Source organism: Triturus cristatus, chromosome 3_1 (assembly GCF_964204655.1).
Source record: "Triturus cristatus chromosome 3_1, aTriCri1.1, whole genome shotgun sequence".
Lineage (NCBI taxonomy): Eukaryota > Metazoa > Chordata > Amphibia > Caudata > Salamandridae > Triturus > Triturus cristatus.
In genome coordinates this window covers 773,963,275-773,983,503 of record NC_140583.1, presented here as the reverse complement: position 1 = coordinate 773,983,503, position 20,229 = coordinate 773,963,275, and the positions used below count along the sequence as shown (strand labels likewise).

Sequence of the window (20,229 nt, the reverse complement as noted above, 5' to 3'; positions counted from 1 at the left end):
TTTGTGGTAAAGCATGATGACCAATTTAACATAAAACAAATAAAGGTACCATAAAGAACAAGAAAACCAGGTGCAGGAAACCAGGGTTCGAGCCTCAAGGTCGCGTCCACATCCTGTCATTCTGGGCAAATCACTTAATCTCCCCGTGCCTGAATGTGTAATGTAAATACGAGAGGAAGAGAACTCATTCCCTCAGCATCATGGCCAGCAGTGCTCCGGGGTCTGTAGGAGTCCCGGACATGGCGCCCACTAAAGACGTTCAAAGCTTCGAAGGGACGGGTCTTTGGGATTGGATTCAGGACAGGACTCAATCTGTGCCAGAAATTCTAATTAGAGGATTGCTTTATGTCAGGCTTTAGAAACGTCCTCTCTGTAAAGAGAACGCCGCTTGGTACCAGGATTTGTGAAGAGAGCGTTGTACTGGGTGGATTTGTAAAGAGAACGTCGGCTTGTGCAAGGGTATGAAACTCCGGCCTGAGCTACGGTGCTTAAAAAACACCGAGAATTGCAGGATTTGAAACCGGAAATGTTGGATTGCAACACAAGGAGTAACTGTGTCAGCGTAACTTTGAGCACAGCTTCCCTCTGTTCGGAAGGAGCACACACAGTACTGCCCTTTTACAGGCTCTGAAAACAAGACATTTGTTTGTAGCTGGATAAGTAAACTGCTAATTTGTTCACTCTGCCAGGTGGTGCACAACTACTACACTCTACTCCTCTGCTCGGCTCGTTGTTCTTCATCTAAAACAGACGCATTTGTTTCGCACCGACACAAAATCGACATTGGCTCCCCCATGAGCGCCTGACGGAGTGGTGTGTCTCATTTGCCGGCGACCTTGGCTCCTGTGGTGCGGCCCTCTCTGGACCCGTGAGTGGTGTGTTGTGCCCCGGCTGGTTGCTGTGGGGCTGCAGGGAGCGGACGGACTCTGTGCCCAATATCACTTCACGCAGCGCACACGGAGTTCTGCAACCCCGGAGCTACTGAGACCTCGGGGATGCGAATGAGAGGGGAAGCGCCAGCAAGCAGGATACAATACTAGTAAGCCAATGCATCGAAAAATGCGGCGAGCGTATGCCGAGACAAACTTGTGATTGCATGGGGCGAAGAGTGGCTAGCAACGCGAGTGAAGTTGGTACCCCAGTATTGATCTGTGCCCCCACAGGAAGCATAAAACAAGGATAGGAAAAAGAGAAAGCGAAACCTGAGAGTGCAAAATGGCGCTGGGCTTCACGAGCAGTAGACAAAAGAAGTGAAAGTGAAACCTGCAAAGGGGAAAGCACCGAGGTTATCCCTACACAACCGGAGGTTAGCACAGCAGAAGCGCCGTAATCTGCAGCCAAGCGTCTCTCCTAGCATCTGCAAGTGCCTGCACACACACCGGGGAGTGGCAGGACAAAGTGTTCAGTGATCGGGGAGGCAGTAAGGGAAAGAAGCAGCAGTGGCAACCACTGCTGCTCATCAGTCTACCCTGCACATGTACACAGGTGACCGAGACGGCGTGCAAGGGTATTTGGGGGTACGTCTGTCTGAGTTAGAAGTGAGATGCACTCCTTGCCCCATTTCTTCACAGCTGCGCAGCACTTAGTGCCAGTTGCAACGTTTAGATTTGCGCAAGTACGCACCCTGGTCTTTTGCTGCATTGGCAGCAGCCCAAACATTCTGGACACAGGGCATTCGAACCCCTTTGAGATGGCCAGTTGACCAGGGGGACCGGGAGGTCTGTAGGGCGCCAGACCCTAATGTGTATTTGTGGTGCTAGGAAATGTTTTTCATGTAGTTTGATTTTCAGACCCTGTTCTGGCTACCTCTAAATGTGTTTTTCTTTATGATTTAGAGGGTGTATTGCATACTTTGTTTTATGCTAGTGAGATTATGTTCCACCCTGGGCTTTTTGCCCCTAATGCTGGAGACACTTAGGAGGTAAGTGTCTAATATTAGAAAGTTGAGATTTTGAGCGTAGATTGCGTTTGGCGCCTATTGTGATATTGTGCATAATGTGGTTTATGTCACAGGATGATGCTAAGTACAGTGATTTTCCTCCTACACCACTCCATCTTCAGTCCTATCTTGTTGAATCAGTCCTGCTCTCAACCTGTTCCTAATCGCCTCACTTTCCTGACTCCACAATAGCTCAGATCCCTTCACCCTTCTGGATTATGTGCCCCCTTCTTGTCCTTATACCTCTCCTCACCACCGCTTTCCTAGTAACACCCTTCTCATATCCCCACCACCCTCCTCCTCCACAATTTCCCAACATGGCCACCTCTCGAATTAAGTCTGGAATTAATTGCTACAAAATCATTTAACGTTTCAAGCATAACACCATTGAATGTTCCCTGATTCCCTTTTTGTTGATCAGTTTTACAATGGTTGCTATGGGAGGCTCAAAAACGACCTCATTTTTTTCACGTACGACATCCCCTCTTGGACCACCAGTTTTTACAATTACCTTAACGTCACCTCCTCCTCCTCTATCCCTCATGGTAAACAGCTAAAAATTTCCCCCTCTGCGTGTTTAAATGGCTGCCTCACTATTTCACTCTATAACAACGGTACGGTCATGATCCAAGCCAAAGACACCGGTCTCTCTCTCTTTGACCACCTCTTCCCTTCCCTTATCCCCCCCCCCTGCGACCGGGTTATCCCTTGACTCTTCATCTAGCTCCACCAATTACTCCCTATCTCCTCCCCTGACCCCCCACTGTCTAATAGGCTGCACCCTTGGGAGGCTCAGGTCGACCCTCTGCCCTCCCCTCCCATTCTTCCCCCTCACAGTATGCCCCCCTTCACTTCAGCCTTACCTCTAGCTAACACGCTCCTCGTCCATTCTGCACCATCCTGGCACTCCATTCTCATCACCTCCCCCCTATCCCTTCCTGCCACCCCCCTCTTTAGACCACCTCTCCTCCAGCCTTCTCCCCTAGTTAACTTTCCTTACGTGCCCCTTATTCCCTCCTCCTCTCTGCTTTTCCTCCCCCTCCCCTCACTATGTACCCCGATTTCCCCACAAATACATTCCATTTCTCTCCTTCCCCACACTCCTCCAGCATTGCTGTGCTACCCCCTTTCCCCCCCTGGTAACCCTCTCCCTCTCTCGGGCCGAGCAGATCCACTTCCTTTCTTCAACTTCCCCATCTCCCAACCCTCCCCACTCTGCCAGATACCCGCTCCCTCACAGCCACCACCTCACCTAGCTGCCAGGACCTCTCCAACCCCCTTCCCTCTCTTCCTCCCAAACCTCCTTCATCCCTTTGACTCCACACACCGCTCCCCTCTCCTTCCGCCCCACCGCCTCGCTCCTCTTCTATCGCCCCCTAATTTTGTCCTTAATTCCTATCCGTCTTGCAACGCCAACAAAGACAACTCCCCTTCCACCCCTGGTGCACCAACTTCTGCTCTCATCCAACACCCTTCCCCACCTCTGAACCATATACCCCTACTCCCCTCCCGTTCCCCCACCTCTCCCTGCCTTCCACCGCCAAGTGCACCACCTCCTGTCTCCATCAAGCCACCCAACATGCCGTGCTCTGCCTTACTCTCACTGGAAAATAAGCTAGGCTCGCTAATCACCTCCATCTCCCAACTTGAAGCTACCATTTTAGCTTTAAGCTCCAAGATCTCGACTTTTCCATACACCTCAATACCTTTGGAAAACACTCGCCCTCCCACGAGATGCACCTCGCCCCCACACCCCATAATAGCTAAGCATAGCCTGTCATCTGCAAATTCTCAGAAGCACTCGAATACCACCCTTCCTCCACTTTCACTTCCCAGTAACCCTGCTATCTACACTATTCCGACCATCTCCTCTGTCAGAACCACTCATCCACCTAAACCCTCCAGAGCACCCTCATATAGGTACAATATCCCCATCACCCCTCATAGCCCAAGTGCCCCGTCACCAAAACAGTCGCGACAGAGCTGCGCTGTATGCTCCACAACTGCAGATCTGCAATAAAACACAAACTTGAAATCTCCGATACCATCAACCTGCACAATATTGACATGCTCTTCCTCACAGAGACCTGGTTCAACGATACCTCTCACTCTATGTTTGAACTCCTTGTACCCACAGGCTATTCTATACTTAGAAATGACAGAATTGACAAAGTTGGGGGAGGTGTTGCAGTCATCTTTAGAAACTCCCTTCAACTTAAGGCTCTTCCTAACAGCTCCTTCCACACTTTTGAATGCCTATCTCTTGAGCTTCAATTGCACCACTGCTCACCTCTCAGACTCCATGCTATTTACCACCCGCCTGGTAGCAGCCCTTCGTTTATGGAGGAACTCACGGACTGCATCAGCGACCAATACTCGCAAAGTGACAATCAGATCTTCGTGGGTGACTTCAATGTCCACTGGGGCTCGCCTCAAGACACCTATGCGAATTTGATGGCCACCTTCCTCTCTGCAAACGATCTTATCCAACACTGCACTGAAACAACACACTCTAAGGGCTCAACCCTGGACCTTGTTATTTCTAAAGCAGGCTTGCTGACCATCGCTACCCCTATTCATGTAGACTGGTCTGACCACCTCCTCATCCCATTCTCCCTTCACCTATCACACTCTATAACTCTTGGCCAGCCTAAGAGGGCTACTTCCTGGTTCAGTGACTCTAAAAATATTGACCTCAGTACCCTCTGTGATTCTGCTTTGCTATCACTTCCAAGGCTAGACCCGGACCTAGATGTTAACGAACTCACCTCCCAATGCCTCACAGTCCTTGCAGTCGAAATCAATAATGTCGCTCCTCTCCAAAGCAAAAAGAAAAGGCCCACTCCCTCAGCACCTTGGTTCAACAAATCCCTCTATGAAGAAAGGAAGTTCCTAAGAGCCCTTGAGAAACAATGGACACAAGCGCCCTCCCCCGAAAATTTGGCCACGCTTCGTTCAGCAAGATCCAAGTACCACAAGCACATCTTCCTTGGAAAAGCGTCGCACTTCAAATCCCTCCTTGACTCAGCCATAAATAGACCCAAAAAACTATTCGACCTAATCAAGAACCCAAACAGCTCTCCCCCAACCTCCAAATTGGAGGATTCCACAAAGAAAGCAGCGGAATTCGCTATATTCTTTGACGAAAAGGTGAAATCACTTGTAGATCAGGTCATTCATCCTACCCCTACAGAGGAGCGCAAATCCTTAACCATTTGGCAAAACTTTGACCCCATTTCTGATGATGCCCTCCTTAAATGCATCCTCGATACAAAGCCATCTAACCATTCTCTTGACCCCATCCCTAGTGCCATTGCGATTGACCTCTTTCCTATTGGACCACTCTGGTCAACCTCTCCCTCAGTCAAGGCTCCCTTCCTGTTTCCTTCAAACTGGGCAGGTCACCCCTCTGCTTAAAAAAACCACCGCTGATGCGAACGACCTCAACAACTACCGTCCCATCACTGACCTACCTTTTCTTGCGAAAATCATAGAAAAATGTGTAGCGAAACAACTCTCTCGCATATCAAGGACAATGATCTTCTTGACAATTTCCAATCCGGCTTCATTTAAAACTGCAGCACTGAAACAGCCCTGCTGCTAGAGATTGATGACGCGCTGCGGATACTCGATTCAGGGGAGTCTTGTCTTCTAATTCTTCTTGACCTTTCTGCAGCCTTTGACACTGTCAATCACAACACTCTCCTTAACATTCTTCAACAGAGAATGGGCATGGAGGGCACTGTGCTCAAATGGTTTGCCTCCTTCCTCTCTGATAGATCCCAAATGATCAAAATAGCGAACAGTCTATCTTCTCCTTTAGTGGTCAGTCAAGGTGTTCCTCAAGGCTCTATACTTGCACCCACACTGTTCAATCTCTATTTAGAACCGTTGGGAAATCTCCTGAGTAAATCCGGGATCCACTATCATCTTTATGCGGACGACACTCAAATCTACCTTAAGGTGGCCTCCACTCACGATCTCTCCTTCCTTAGCTCTACTCTCGACTCCATTCAAAACTGGATGTTAACTCATCAACTGATCCTGAATCCCTCCAAAACAGAATTCCTCCTCCTCTCCTCTTCACTTGCTCCTCCCCCAGTGCAATCATGGTTGGATCAGATCCATCTACTGAACAATAAACCCATCATTGTCGAGAGCGCAAAATCCCTTGGTGTCATACTCGACAAAAAACTCAATCTACTCTCCCACATCGATTCTATTGCAAAGTCTGCTCGATACCAACTGCGCCTTCTTTGGGGGATTTGTCGCTTCTTCCCGGAGCACGATCTTAAAACCCTGGTCCAATCGCTGGTTCTCTCCAGATTGGACTACTGCAATTCTCTTCTTACTGGCCTCCCTAAATCCCACCTTTCCCCCCTGAAGTCTGTTCTCCATTCAGCAGCTCGTTTCATATATGGGGCCAAAAGAAGCGACCACATCACACCCATTTTATCCACCCTCCGTTGGCTTCCCATCGAGGCAAGATCTATCTACAAGACTGCCTGTATCTCCCACAAAGCCTTGCACTCCTCCACCCCTCGCTACCTGGTGAATAAACTGAAATTCTCTGGAGGCTCCAGACCGTCACGTAATGCAGAAAATGTATTGCTTGAACCTCTCACTTTCAAGAAGGAAAGATCGATGGGCCAATCCTTTTCAGGCAACACGTTGAGAATCTGGAACTCACTTCCGCCTCAGCTTCGGACCACCTCCTCTTCCCAGGCCTTCAAAACTGACCTCAAAGCTCTCCTCCTTCAAAGACACTTCCAAATTTAATTCACACCCTCTATTTTCTGAAGGAAGTCCTTCCAGTATAGGAAATTCTGTTCTCCGTGCCTATAGCAGTGCCTTCCCAGTGTGTTTTTGTGTTTTGAGTGTCTGCCATTTAGTGCAGTATTATACCTCTACTTTATACTTTTTTGTAACATGCACACGTCACCTTTCCTTTTGTAACATATCGTTTGCTACCTCTTGTATTTTGTTTGCTTTTGATACAAACATGCACAACGGCCACCACTGCCTCATGTAACGTAACTTTTGTTTTAGTGTTTCGAGTGTCTGCCATTTATTGCAATTTTTTTACCTCTACGTGTACTTTGTATGCTCTTGTAACCTGCACACGTCACTTTTTCCTTTTGTAACGTATCGTTTTCTACCTCTTGTATTTTATTTGCTCTTGATAGTTGCACAATTGTCACTATTGCCTCATGTAACGTAACGTTTGTTTTGTAACATGCTCACTTGTAATTTTTCTCCTTATGTATCATTACCTATTGTGAAGCGCTCTGACACCTTCGGGTAAAGTCCGCGCTATATAAAAACGCATTAAATAAAAATACGATGCTATGTAAAGCGCTCCTACCTCCGGGTCGAGTTCGCGCTATATAAATATGAAAAAAAAGAAAGACCTGCTTGCAGCTGGCGCAAGACTGCCATCTACAGCCCACAATGAAAATAAATATTGGATAAACAATGATTAGCCAAAGTTTAGGCAAAAACATAAGTAAACTATGGAAGCCGAGATTAATTAGTTACTTACAGTGCATAATTGGGAGTACGGAATGTGATTTTATCTCTCTCTAGAACCGAGTCGGGGTACAGACAACACAGATTATGAATACATTACCGCCTATGTCCTGTTAGAAGTAGTCACCGAAGAACCATGCAGAACCAGACCATATTACAGTTTGTTTGTCTACACTGGACCACCTACAGGCGTGTCCTCTCTGGGTGGGCGAGCCACTGAACTATCGAGCCAGGCTCGCACCTGATGCCCGGTTCTGGCTCTGCTTGAGGTCCTGTTGGAACCTCGATCGAGCCCACAACGAGTCGAGCTTTTCATGTGGTTCCTGCCTCCCTCCAGGATTTGGTTTGCTCACGGTTCACCCTGTGATTCTGGGAAATCCCTTTAATCTCTTCTTGTCTATAAACAATGCATGTGACTTTGTGTAATATAACGGGTGCTCATGTAAAGTGCTCCAATATCTTCGAATCGAAAACAACTGCAGAAAATTGGTCTAAGACGTAAAAACAAAGCTTTAACAGAAGGCAAGTGGATACAAACTTACTGGCTGATTTGTACAAAGTGAAACCAGAAAACCTTGATACATCGCGGCTTACCCGCATAAACAGTTATTTTAAGCAAATATTTTATTTCACCAAAACTTTTCTACATGATAGCATATTCAAATATGTGTGTTCCGACTTCCAGTTGTACAAAGCTATCACTTTTAATAAGTACTTCTCAGAGCAGTGCTGTAATGTGCCCTATTAGTTACAACGCTTCCGCATGATAAAGAAATTATCTTTTTTGGAACTTTGAAGAGACTTTATCATGTTTTAGATGTTTGTTGTGGGATTTTCATAGAGGATATTTTCAAAGCTCGACGCGTGCATGGGCCTTTAGATCCGAGCCGGACCCTTGGCTTGGCTTGGCTTGGCTTGGCTCTGCCTCGGCTGTTCCTGTTATTGTTGGCTCTCCCACCTCCAGTCCTGACCAAGCACCTGACCTGTTTTAGGCAAACAGCAGAGCGTAGAAACATGTAAACCGAAAAGGTATAAAGATGGTCATGCAACTCTCTTGAATGTAATCATGTGGTGGAGAATATGAAAAAAAGTATAGTTAGTCTAACTTTTTTATTGCAGAACGGTAACTTCACAGCCTTTACAAGCAACATGGACCGATATCGCTATTGGCATATGCTTATCAGATCGATGTTCATATTAATTCGACAACTCCTTTCCACCATTTCTAACAGCCCCTTCTGCTCATAAGACTGGATTTGTTTGTATAATATTTAGCTTAGGTAAAACTATAAACACATCTCCGCCTGCATACCCTATCGGACAATTAGCCACACTTTATAAATCCGGATTGATTGATCTCCGATTCAAAATAGTGACCTTGCCTGCAGGTCGGAGAGGTAATGTCCTACATAGCTAAAAAGTGACAGTGCTTCACTTATATATAGAGTTCATCTCTCTTACTCTGATAAAGTGACATTGCATTTACAGTACTGACACATTAATCGCTTTCGGCACTACAGTTAGAAGAGGCATGGCTTACAATTACCACCTACTCTGAATTTTAAAAACGTAGTTAACAAAGCAACCAAACTGATCTCACTGTCACTGGACAAAACAGCCTTCACAAAAAAACAACACGCATGGGCTGTGATACAATCTTACAAATTGCTGAAACCCCAACCGTACTTGTGTGAACACTTTTCACACCAAAAAAAGCAAAAATTGACTCTATTGAGGCTGGGGTCATTCCCAACAATAGATCTCACCCCAAAATGGAAACAGACGTGGTTGACAAAGGAATGCCGTCCCTGCGGACAAGGTGACGAGTCACTATTACATCTTTTATGTATCTGTCCATCATTATTAGAAATCCGGAAAACTGTCCTTCGGGAAATAGTAAGTAGAGAACAAATAAGGACCTGCAGAGCGGCAGTTATAAAATGCCTTGGAGGCTCATCTGTCCAATTGTCCTGTAGAGCCATAAAACTTTGGAATATTGCGGCAAAAGAACTGGACAAAAAAGAGAACTGCTTTTTGAAAAGCACACGGGGCCCCTGAATAAAGGTAAAACCCTGACAGGGAAATCAACTATTTTGGAAAAGCTGTAGCACCGGGTTCAGTGCTGATTAACATTAAGAAAGCGTACAAACTCTAGACCGACAACCACATAATGTGCGTAATGACAAACAACTTAGAAAAAATATTGTTAATTTTATTGATCTTTTTTTATTTTAAGTATATTTTATAAAGTTAGTTTGATATATAAAAATCAGTTCAATTTATACATGATTTACTTTCCAATACATATATTGCACAAATCAGACCTCGTTTTGATATGAGGTAAACAGTTAAACATATGATATTCACCACATTTTATATTTGTCACAGCACCATTCACAATACAATTAAATTCATATATAAAAAACACTAATAGTGATTTAAAGAATACCACCCAGTACAATTGAAATCATATATAAAGAACACTGGTAGTGATTTGAAGAATATCACCAACGCGTTTCGGCAAGTGCCTTCTTCAGGATTTTCTTTACCAGTGAATGCTAAAAAAATAAATGAATGATTTGTGCAATATATGTATTGGAAAGTAAATCATGTATAAATTGAACTGATTTTTATATATCAAACTAACTTTATAAAATATACTTAAAATAAAAAAAGATCAATAAAATTAACAATATTTTTTCTAAGTTGTTTGTCATTACGCACATTATGTGGTTGTCTGTCTAGAGTTTCCGCGCTTTCTTAATGTTAATCAGCACTGAACCCGGTGCTACAGCTTTTCCAAAATAACAAAAAAGAGAACTGACCAGAATATTTTAAAAACTGAATTTCTTTGCACATTTATTCTTCTCTATTGTATTGTTCATATTTTTGTATACATTTTCTACCTAATCATCTGACCACTCCTTCAGGATATGAATTATGTCGTGTTTTTTATCTCTTGTTTTTAACCAAATGATTGCTTGATGTTCTATGTACATCGTTGGCTTGTCCCACTGTCTTATGATTTTATATGAAATCAAATAAAAGTATTATTGACTGACAGACTGTATAATATTTAGCTAAGGTAAAACTATAAAACACATCTCCGCCTGGATACCCTATCGGATAATTAGCCGCACTTTATAAATCCAGATTGATTGATCTCGGATTCAAAATACTGACCTTGCCTGCAGGACAGACAGAAAATGTCCTACATAGCTAAAAAGTGACAGTGCGTCACTTATATATATTGTTCATCTCTCTTACTCTGATAAAGTGACATTGCATTTACAGTACTGACACATAACCATCGGCTAAACCAAATACCACATTGGCATATCCTTCTGGGATCGGTGTTCTCATTAATTCAGCAAACCCTTTCCCCCATTTCTAGCAGATTCTTCTATTCGTGCAACTGGATTCGCAGCTATTGTACTTAGCTTGGCTCTTACCGTAAACATGTATCCGAGACACGATCAAGGGACAGCAGACACAGCAGATAAAGTCCTACATAACTATAAAGTGACAGTGCTTTACTTAAATTAGTTCATATCTCCTATACAAAAAACGTGTTAATGCTCTTACACCAAATTACACTTTTCATCAAATGTACCAGAGCCATACAGTGTCGGTGGTTGCACATGAGCAGTTCACATCTCTAAACACTGCTAAAGGGACACTGCAGATAACTTGTATAATTCACCAGCTGTACCAGCCCCTACAGTCATTTAATCTAAACACAATAATAAATATACTCTTATATTGATAAAGTGGTGGTGCTCCTTCATATAAACCCTCGCCTATTTAAGGTACGCCAGCTGGGTCAAAGCCAATCCAAGTCTTCGAACTGCACTGTAAAAACATACATTTCTGTGCCCCAGAAGTAAAGGAAAAGAATTAAGCTACACAATTTAGAATAAATCATAATCCATTCTGATATGCCCGATTTCCATTTTTTCAATGTATAGATAATCAGTTCCATCTGGCATGGTACCAGGATTCACGCCGACTGACTTCGCATCTGAGATTCCCATTCATCATACCTAGGACTATCTGGGGATATCCAGTTAGTGGTGATTAGTGGCTGGGCTAGCAACATGGCTATAAAAATGAAATGTTTTGCACATTGGTCTACTAAACCAGATGCATCTGTCAGACCCAGGAGGGCTACTTTCTTGGACGCTGGAATAACCGTCAGTATCCTTGTGCTTTCAGCCCGGAATCTATCCCTCAAAAATGTTGTTAAAGTGCTTCAAGACCAAAGCATGCCTTAGTTTACCTTGAACATTCTGAAACCTGTTGAGTTGTTATATTAACAGGTAACGGGGAACCATTCTTCCTTTCAGATGCACACGAGGACACAATAGGCATTGTAATTTGGATAGGGGGGACGGGACGGGGAGGAGAAGCAACTTTTCCTAACAGAGCATAACATAGAGACCCCCATCTACATTCCACAGATTTCTTCCCGGTGCTTGATGGGAGAACCCCAATATATGGGTGAAAGTTCTATCACCTGTGCCACATATAGGACACTTGCACTGTATGCAGCTTTAATAAGATGCTCCTAATTAATGAAAATAAGTGACACCTTAGTTAGAGGTTTTTTTATTTATATATAGCGCAAACTAGACACGATACATAGGATATCAGACACCAGTTTCATTACATGAGGATACATTCATTTTTGTTAGGCACGGGGAGATTAGTGATTTGCCCAGAATTGCAGGATGTTGAGCGTTGTTGCCGAGACTTGAACCCGGTTCCCAGCTTCGAGGTCTACCGCTCTAGCACTGAGGCTACATCCTCTAACTTTCGCACAGTGGTTATCATAGCTTCTGCAGGGAGGACGTCGTCTGTTTAGATACCTGTGACTCCTCCGTGTGTTTGTAAATATGGTTTAATTCACACCTTTCAAGTTATGTGCCTTCTGTGTACACATTGCCATCCAGATTTCCTCTGTCATAAACTGCCGTGAAACATCCTTTTATTCCAGAGAACCCTCTTACTGTCACTTGTTGGAACTGCCTTTGAACATTAACATCATTTAGATCAACAACTTTTTTGACCAAGTCATGGTTGTTTGTTGGTGATCATGCACTTTATGCACCACTACGTCCGACACGGAGTGGATAGGAAATGATTCTTCTTCCCAATATTAGCAATTCCTTGTGTCCTGTCGTCCCGTGGCACTCCGAGCAAATCGTGCAGCACGTTGTGTAGTTGAATGGAACCATGGACCTTGTGTGTGCTAGGAATTCTGCTGATATTTGTCTTTTTGTTTGAACTTTCCTTCATAAACTCACCTTGGATGCCACATATTGTCTCTCTGCTCTGCACAGGCTCATGACGTCCCGCAGATACTACTTCGAGCTCATTCACAAGCAAGACGACAAGGGATCAGACCATGTGGAAGTTGGAGTGAGTCATTTTATCCTCCTGTCTTGTGTGTATGGAGCAGGGACCTGATTCTATAAGACGTGTGCACGGAGCAGGGATCTGTTTTTAAAACACCTGGTGATGTCTTAACTGTAGCGCACAAGAGTGCACAGCTTGCCTTGACGAATACCTATGGAATGCTTAGCCCTGTAATTAAGTACCCCCTTCAGCGTTTTTCTCTAGTGATATTTAACAGATTGTTTAGAAATTATCTATTGAATGTTGATGAAAAAAATGTAGAATACCGTTCTTGCCAGTCTTATGTGAAAAATAAGAATAAATCTCTGTTTATGCTTATGGTAACTGCTCATAATTTATTTTGTGGGATAAAATCATGTATGCCTTAAATTCTTTCAACCAATGTCATAATCTTGTTTCCTCATCATTTCTTTACTTTCATATTCCACCTAGATTATTTCTTTACGACCTCTTTTTAACAGAGTTGTGCCTTATTTGAAGTGAAGTCGCAGCACTTTTCTTTTCTAACTTCGTCGGATGTAAAAATATTTATTTCTCGAACAAAGTCCTCCTTTATGCAAACATCTGAGATGTCTCTAATGCCCTCCTCCCTGCTTTTTGAATTCGTTGCTCTGACATAGTCCAACCCTAAATACTAGATTTTAAACATTTGAAATGAGAAATGTAATTTGCTTTAGTGTAAAACAACCCCATCTGGTTTAATACGTAAGTATTTTTGCCTCTAGCTGCGCTGTGGGAGAACTTTTCACTATCTCTAAATGGGCGGGTAGTCGCTGATGTCCCTAGAGGAAACCCCCTCCCTAAATCCCCTCATCAGAAACCATGAATACAACATAGGTTCTGTGAGTTAGGGGTCGTAAAACCCGGCTGTATTTATTAAACATATAAAATTGGAAAACGTTTCATCATTTTGTATGCACAGTAACCTACAATTTTACATTTGCTTCCACAGTTACGTCCTAGCCTTAACATTGTCACTAATACGTGGGAGTTACCTAGCCAGAACTAAGATTGTTCCTGTGCATCTATCACAAGCATCTTCAGAGAGCGATCATGACTTGTTTAGGGACCCTTCCTCTTAAAACCCCTTTGTCCAATACCTCATTGCGCATGGATGGGTCCCTCCTTTTGGAAGAACCCCACCCGCCGATCTCCCATACTAGGAGTGTGTAGAAATCAATGAAGTCTCGTAGACCGCTCTTGTAGTTGGTAGTTTATTCTTCAAGTTACATCTTAGTAAGTTCCAATATACACCCCACCAGGAGCAGCCTCCTGGCTGCTCAGCCCATCTTGTCCAACTGCTATCTTACCAGTGCAAACATTCCTCACATTCCAAATGACATCACATTGTTAGAGCATCAGGCAGAGAACAAAGACAGGGAAGGTGCATTACTTAACAAGCAGATTACTACAGAGGGCCAGTCTGCCCGCCAGGATACCCCCCGTGGGCACCCCCATACACCCATCTTCCACCCCCCAAGTGCCTGTGCTAGTTTGAGCCCACTGCGCATGCGAGGGTGGGTGTGAGGTATGCGGGTGGGCGTGAGGTAAGGGCCATGTGTCAACCACTGCCCCAACCCCCTGCGCCACTGCAATCTTCTATCTACTTGCTGCCAGCACTCCTTGGAGGGTCCTTTGATGCCACTGTTACTTTGGTCTAAAAGGGGGCCTTCATGGACCCGAACTGTCCCACCAGTCAAGACCTCACTCGCTAACCAACATAAATATGACCTGAATCTGACCTGTAAAAGATAAGCACAAACATGAATGCAACGTACTACAATCACCTGTGAGAGAAAGGTGTGTTAGACCTGACATACGCAGTTATCACAACTTCTATAAATCCCAGATTACTTCACCAAGCAAGGTTACAAACCATACTTTTGTCACTTCCCACCAAGCCACATAGACCGTGGAGTGGTGGGCCGGTTGGGGGGGATTTCGAGAGACGACCGCGAGGGACAATTAATTATTTATTCAATTTTCCATTGTGCTCGTCTCTCGAAATCCCCCCTCCCCAGACCCCCCCCTTACCTGCCGCGGCTGCACGCACCCCCTGTGGTGCCCTTTGCTCTGGGGATGGTGGGCAGGGGGAAAACAAGCTCTCTAACCTGTGCAGCTCCCGGGGGCACTACTCAATGAAAATGCGGGGAGGGCTGTGGCTGCAGAGTTGCGGCAGCCGAGCGTGCCATGCCTGGAGTCATGCGGCTGGGGCAGTCACAAGGTCATGGTGTGTCCGAGGCGGTGAGCAGAAGAGAACTGCCCGCCGCCTTGCTACACCTTGTAAAGGGCAGAGCTGACCACCTTGCTGGGAGCGCCCCCCTCGGAAACATTTTAATGCTTCCAGGGCTGTGCCCCAGCCAACCAGTCTTACACCTGCGGCAACTCGCGCCACAACCACCGGTTCGGGCCCTGGCGTCACCAGCATAGGTTTGGCTCCCCCTAGACGGGTGAGCCTCTGCATTTGGCTGGTACTGTTTGTCTTTTCACCCATTCCTTCAAGGCACAGCCTCTCAGCTGTCCTTCAGGTTTACTGTTTAGTGTTGTTTTCAAAGAGGCTTTTACACAATTTCAGGTCGACTTTAGTGCCAGAAAGACCTCTACTTGTTCGATGTCGTGCCGTCTGAAAGCCTGATTCACAAAGCTTTTTTATGAGTATGTGTACCTTTTGCAGATTCAGGAGGGTCACACTTAAGGTTGAAGTAAGACACAACTAAGCACAAGAACGCGTTTGAGAATCGGGCCCCTACATGACTTGGGTATGTGTATATATTGTTTTTGCTCTTGTTCCGATTTTCAGGGTTGCTAAGGATGAGGTGAACCAGGTCTGATCCTTTTGATTTGGCATGGCAGGTAGAAAATTCAAGATAATAGCCAGTATTGACCCAATACGATCCCAAAAGAGGCGTTAGTGCTTATTCCAAACAATGAACTAAGGACAACTCAAGGCGTTCCTAATGCAGGTTTTCCAATAATTCCTTAGTCTGCGTGCCGTAAGTACCCTTTGCAAGGCGGACTGTCATTGCTCTATTTTTTTTTTTTTAATTCAAATCGTTTTTATTGACAAAGAAGAAGAAAGAAAGAAATACATGAAATGAATGACATATGTTGTCATAGTAAAACATAATAAAACATAATTATAAATAAATCAATCATACAAATCATAATAAATAATAACAAATAAAGGCAGGATAATGCACTATACCGTGAGTTACATAACACACATACCATAAGATCCGACTGCGCAATACTAGTTGAACACCATTACTACAAATACAATATTGCATATGCATGCCCTGTCCAGAGCCCTGGACTGAGATCTCTATTGTATACATTTCCGTAATTTCCATTAAAAATCGGTCCCTTTAGGGATGATGGTTCCACCCAATGCCTTCACCATACAATATCAAGCATGCGACAATTAAACTCCACTTCGTCATTGATTTACGCATGACTATAACACATCATGGAGGATCAAATGAAAATTATGAGGCATCAAGAGATTTCCAAAGCTTCTTGTGGGAAGCACGCCATGGGGAGGAATGTAGAGCAGGGTTGTCAGCTCCTCTTAGAGAAGATAGCCATTCTTGCCATATCCTAAAGGACACCTCCGAAGCGCTCTTCCATTTACATAACATCACTTTACAGGCCAGAGTAAGCAAAATATCCAGCAATTGGCGATCATGAGCATTATCTAGGTTCTGGTCCAGGACACCCAATGGGATATAAACAAATTCCCTCTCAGGTTTGATACTGAAAATATGCTCTATGCAGTCAAAATGTTTTCCCCAGAATGATCCCAGAGACGGACAGTTAAAAAGCATATGGGCCAAGTCTCCCACAGCTGGGTCACAGTTCCAACACTTGGGACTATCTCTCAGTTGGAGTTTCAAAAGCTTATCTGGTGTCCAGTACGTCCTGTTTATTAGCATATATTTGGTTTGGGACAGTATGGGTGAGATTTTGTTCGATAGAGCAGTGGAGTGTATCATCTCCCAATCAAACATTAAGCCCTTAGAGTTGGGTTCCGACTCCCATCGAATTTCATTTCGCCTGTGGGCTTTCCTAGGTAGAGGAAGGAGAAGCTTGTATGTTTTCGAGACAAAATGACCAGCCGCCATGATACGTGTTACATGGGTCTTAAGCCATGGATCACAGGGTTTAAGAGAGCGTGTGGATAAAAGGACTTTTAGCTTCAAAAAGTCATAAAAGTCTATCGGTGCCAGATTGTGTATGGCCTGGAGCGAGGAGAACGGTAAAGGGTGAATCCCTTCATACAGGTCGCTCACCAAATTGACCCCCTTCCTTGACCAGTATTCCCATTGGAGGGGTTTTCCTTCAATTTTAAATGAGGGGTTACGCCACAAGGCTACCATGGTAGTTTTTTTGATTTGTAGGCCTGTTTTGTGGGCTTGATCGAGTCTTAGGAGGGCCCGTCTTGTGTTTAGTAAGATGTATTTTGAATGAGGAAGATGGGAGAGATCCATAGTAAGTAAGGCAGTAAGGGGAACCCCATCAATGAGGGATTTCTCAACATCCAGCCACAACGGGGTGTAGGCCGAGTCTTCAATCAGCCATTGTGCACCTTGTTTACAAAGGAAAGCAGTCTGATAATTCCTGAAGTTGGGGAGACCCAGGCCGCCTTTTTCTTTAGATAGCTGTAGCTTCTTCATTGATATCCTGGGTTTCTTCCCCTGCCACAGGAATGTACCAAAGAGCCTGTCCACCCTGGCTAAAAAGTCATCCGAAAAGGTCATCGGCAACATACTTGCCAGGTAATTCACCAATGGAGTTACCATCATTTTAAGGGTTTCGGGCCTGCCCCACCATGAGAGGTACTTAGGAGACCAACCATCTAATAATGTTGATATCTTCTTTAAGATCAGATTTTCGTTAATGCGTAGTGTTGTAATTAGGTCCAACCCCAGGTATTTGAAGCAGTCCGTTTGCCAAGTTAGACCAGAGTCCCCCATTACATCCTTATTTCCCTGATTATTTAACAATTTAACCTCCGTTTTATCCTTATTTAACTTATACCCGATACCTTCGAGAACTCGTCGATAGTAGACATGAGGGCCGGTATAGCCTTATCTGCCTTTTCCGAGACAACCAGGACGTCATCAGCATATGCGGTTAGCTTTATTGTACAGTCTTTAAATGGAATTCCCGAAATGCCCCTATTAATCCGCAAGTGGTGGAGGAATGGTTCGATCGCTAGTAGAAATAATGAAGGGGAGAGGGGGCATCCCTGCCTGGTTCCTTGTTGTAATCGGAATGATGAGGAGAACGAGCCTCCCGCTCTAACTCTGGCAGAGGGGCAGGAATAAAGGGACATCACCACCTTTGTAAAGGACGAACCTAGGTTAAATTTATTTAGTACTGCCTCCAGGTAAGTCCAGTTCACGCTGTCCAATGCCTTTTCGGCATCGAGCGTAATTGCTACAGTAGGGGTGGTTAAAGGCTTCGCCTTTTCGAGTACATGTGCTAATGTTCTGGTGTTGTCACTGGATAACCTATACTTCAAAAAACCTGCTTGGGAGGGGTGGATAAGTTTGGGCAGAACCTTCTGGAGGCGGTTGGCCAGGATCATGGCTAAGAGCTTACAATCAAGGTTAATAAGCGAGATAGGCCTATAGTTCTTAGGAAGTATTGGATCTTTTCCTTCTTTGGGAAGGACGGCAATAATAGCTTCAGATAGTGTACCTTTCACCTCCCCTGTACTAATGATTTCCTGAAACAGGTGTAGGAGTGGATGTGATAGGAGAGAGGAGAAGCACTTATAGAATCTATCAGTGAACCCGTCCGGTCCGGGGGCCTTACCACTTTTTAACGATTTGATAGCCTTTTCAATCTCCTGGAGCGTGATCGGGTTATTAAGATCGTTTTGATCGGCTAGGGAGAGAGACGGTAGCTCGCATTCCCTTAAGTAGCCCTGAATTTTGGTTTCCTCCACTTCTATGTTCTTTGCATAGAGACGCTCATAAAAATCTTTAAATACATCTGCGATCTTGACAGGATCTGAGTGGGCTACCCCCGATTGATCTTGAATGGAATTCATCGTGTTTTTCTGCACCTTAAATTTGAGATAAGCAGTCAGACTCTTCCCAGCCTTGTTTGATTCACATAGCTTAAATTGTTTCCTCCTATTCAACCAAACCCCTGCCCTTTCACTTATTATTTTGTTGTATTCATATTTCTTACTGGCCAGCTTATTCAGTGTATCTTCGTTCCTGTCAAGTAGATGTCTATTCTCCAGGGCAGATATCTCTCTTTCAAGATTTTTCAGGGCCTTGTTATGATTATTGTTCATGGCTGACCTAATTTTGATAATGAACCCTCTAACAGTACTTTTTAGTGACTCCCAACGGATCAGATCAGTGGTGTCCCCCCTAATGTTATGTTCCAGGTAATCTTTCATGGCAGACCGATTTTGCTCCTTTTTGAGTACCTCCTCATTGAACCGCCAAATTGATTGACGAGTAGACGATTTCACATTAGAAATGGACAGGGATACACATGAATGGTCAGACATTACCCTTGGCTCTATTGTTGTCTCTTCTATTCTAGGGATGACATTCTTCGTGATAAATAAGTAGTCGATACGGGAGAACGAATCGTGTGGAGATGAGTGAAAAGTGTAGTCTCTCCCATCAGGGTTTTGCAATCGCCATGAGTCTACTAAGTTAAATCGGGTACAAAGGTTAGTGAAGGCCTTGTGAGACTTATTGCCACGAAAGGTGCATCGGGAGTCCCTATCAAGAGTTGGATCGAAGGGTAGATTGAAATCCCCTGCGAGAATGTGTATAGCTGAGTCAGGGATGGTCTCAATTTGTTTAGTGAGGTTTGACCAAAAACTTAAGTCACATGTGTTAGGAGCATAAACATCCGTAACATAGAATTCAGTATCATCTTTGAGCAACTTGGTTGTGACCCACCTCCCCTTAGTGTCAGATATGGAGGAGAGCAAGTCAACATTGGATTTTTTCGCTATTAATGTTAAAACCCCATTTTTCTTGCCTATTGCCTCCGAACCTGCCACTTCGACATAGAATTTGTTCCGAAGTGTATTAAATTGTTTAGCATCGATTTTAGATTCTTGCAAAAGGACAATATCCCCCTTTTGCCTGCGTAGGTAATCTAGAACTTTCTGACGTTTAACAGGTTGATTAAGACCTTTAACATTAAGTGAAAGTATTTTCAGGTTGTTCACCTTCGCTATGCCGAGCGGTGTGGTAATTGTGGGTAGTGGCATAGAGAGTTAGTGGAAGATCATATCCATTCAGATAGGCTGGGTGCCCATAGGAATCGCCACCGACCTGACCAGAGTATCGCGGTGTTTGTAT

At 44.3% G+C, this 20,229-nt stretch overlaps 1 protein-coding gene across 1 annotated transcript in view; it reads left to right on the top strand.

The window, feature by feature from the left end:
• The window catches only part of B4GALNT4 (beta-1,4-N-acetyl-galactosaminyltransferase 4), an 841,437-nt gene that overhangs the window by 638,574 nt on the left and 182,634 nt on the right, over nucleotides 1-20,229 (top strand). The window contains exon 8 of the mRNA XM_085644956.1: nucleotides 12,811-12,889. Coding sequence (XP_085501082.1) covers nucleotides 12,811-12,889 — 79 coding nt within the window. The remainder of the gene's footprint in view (nucleotides 1-12,810; nucleotides 12,890-20,229) is intronic.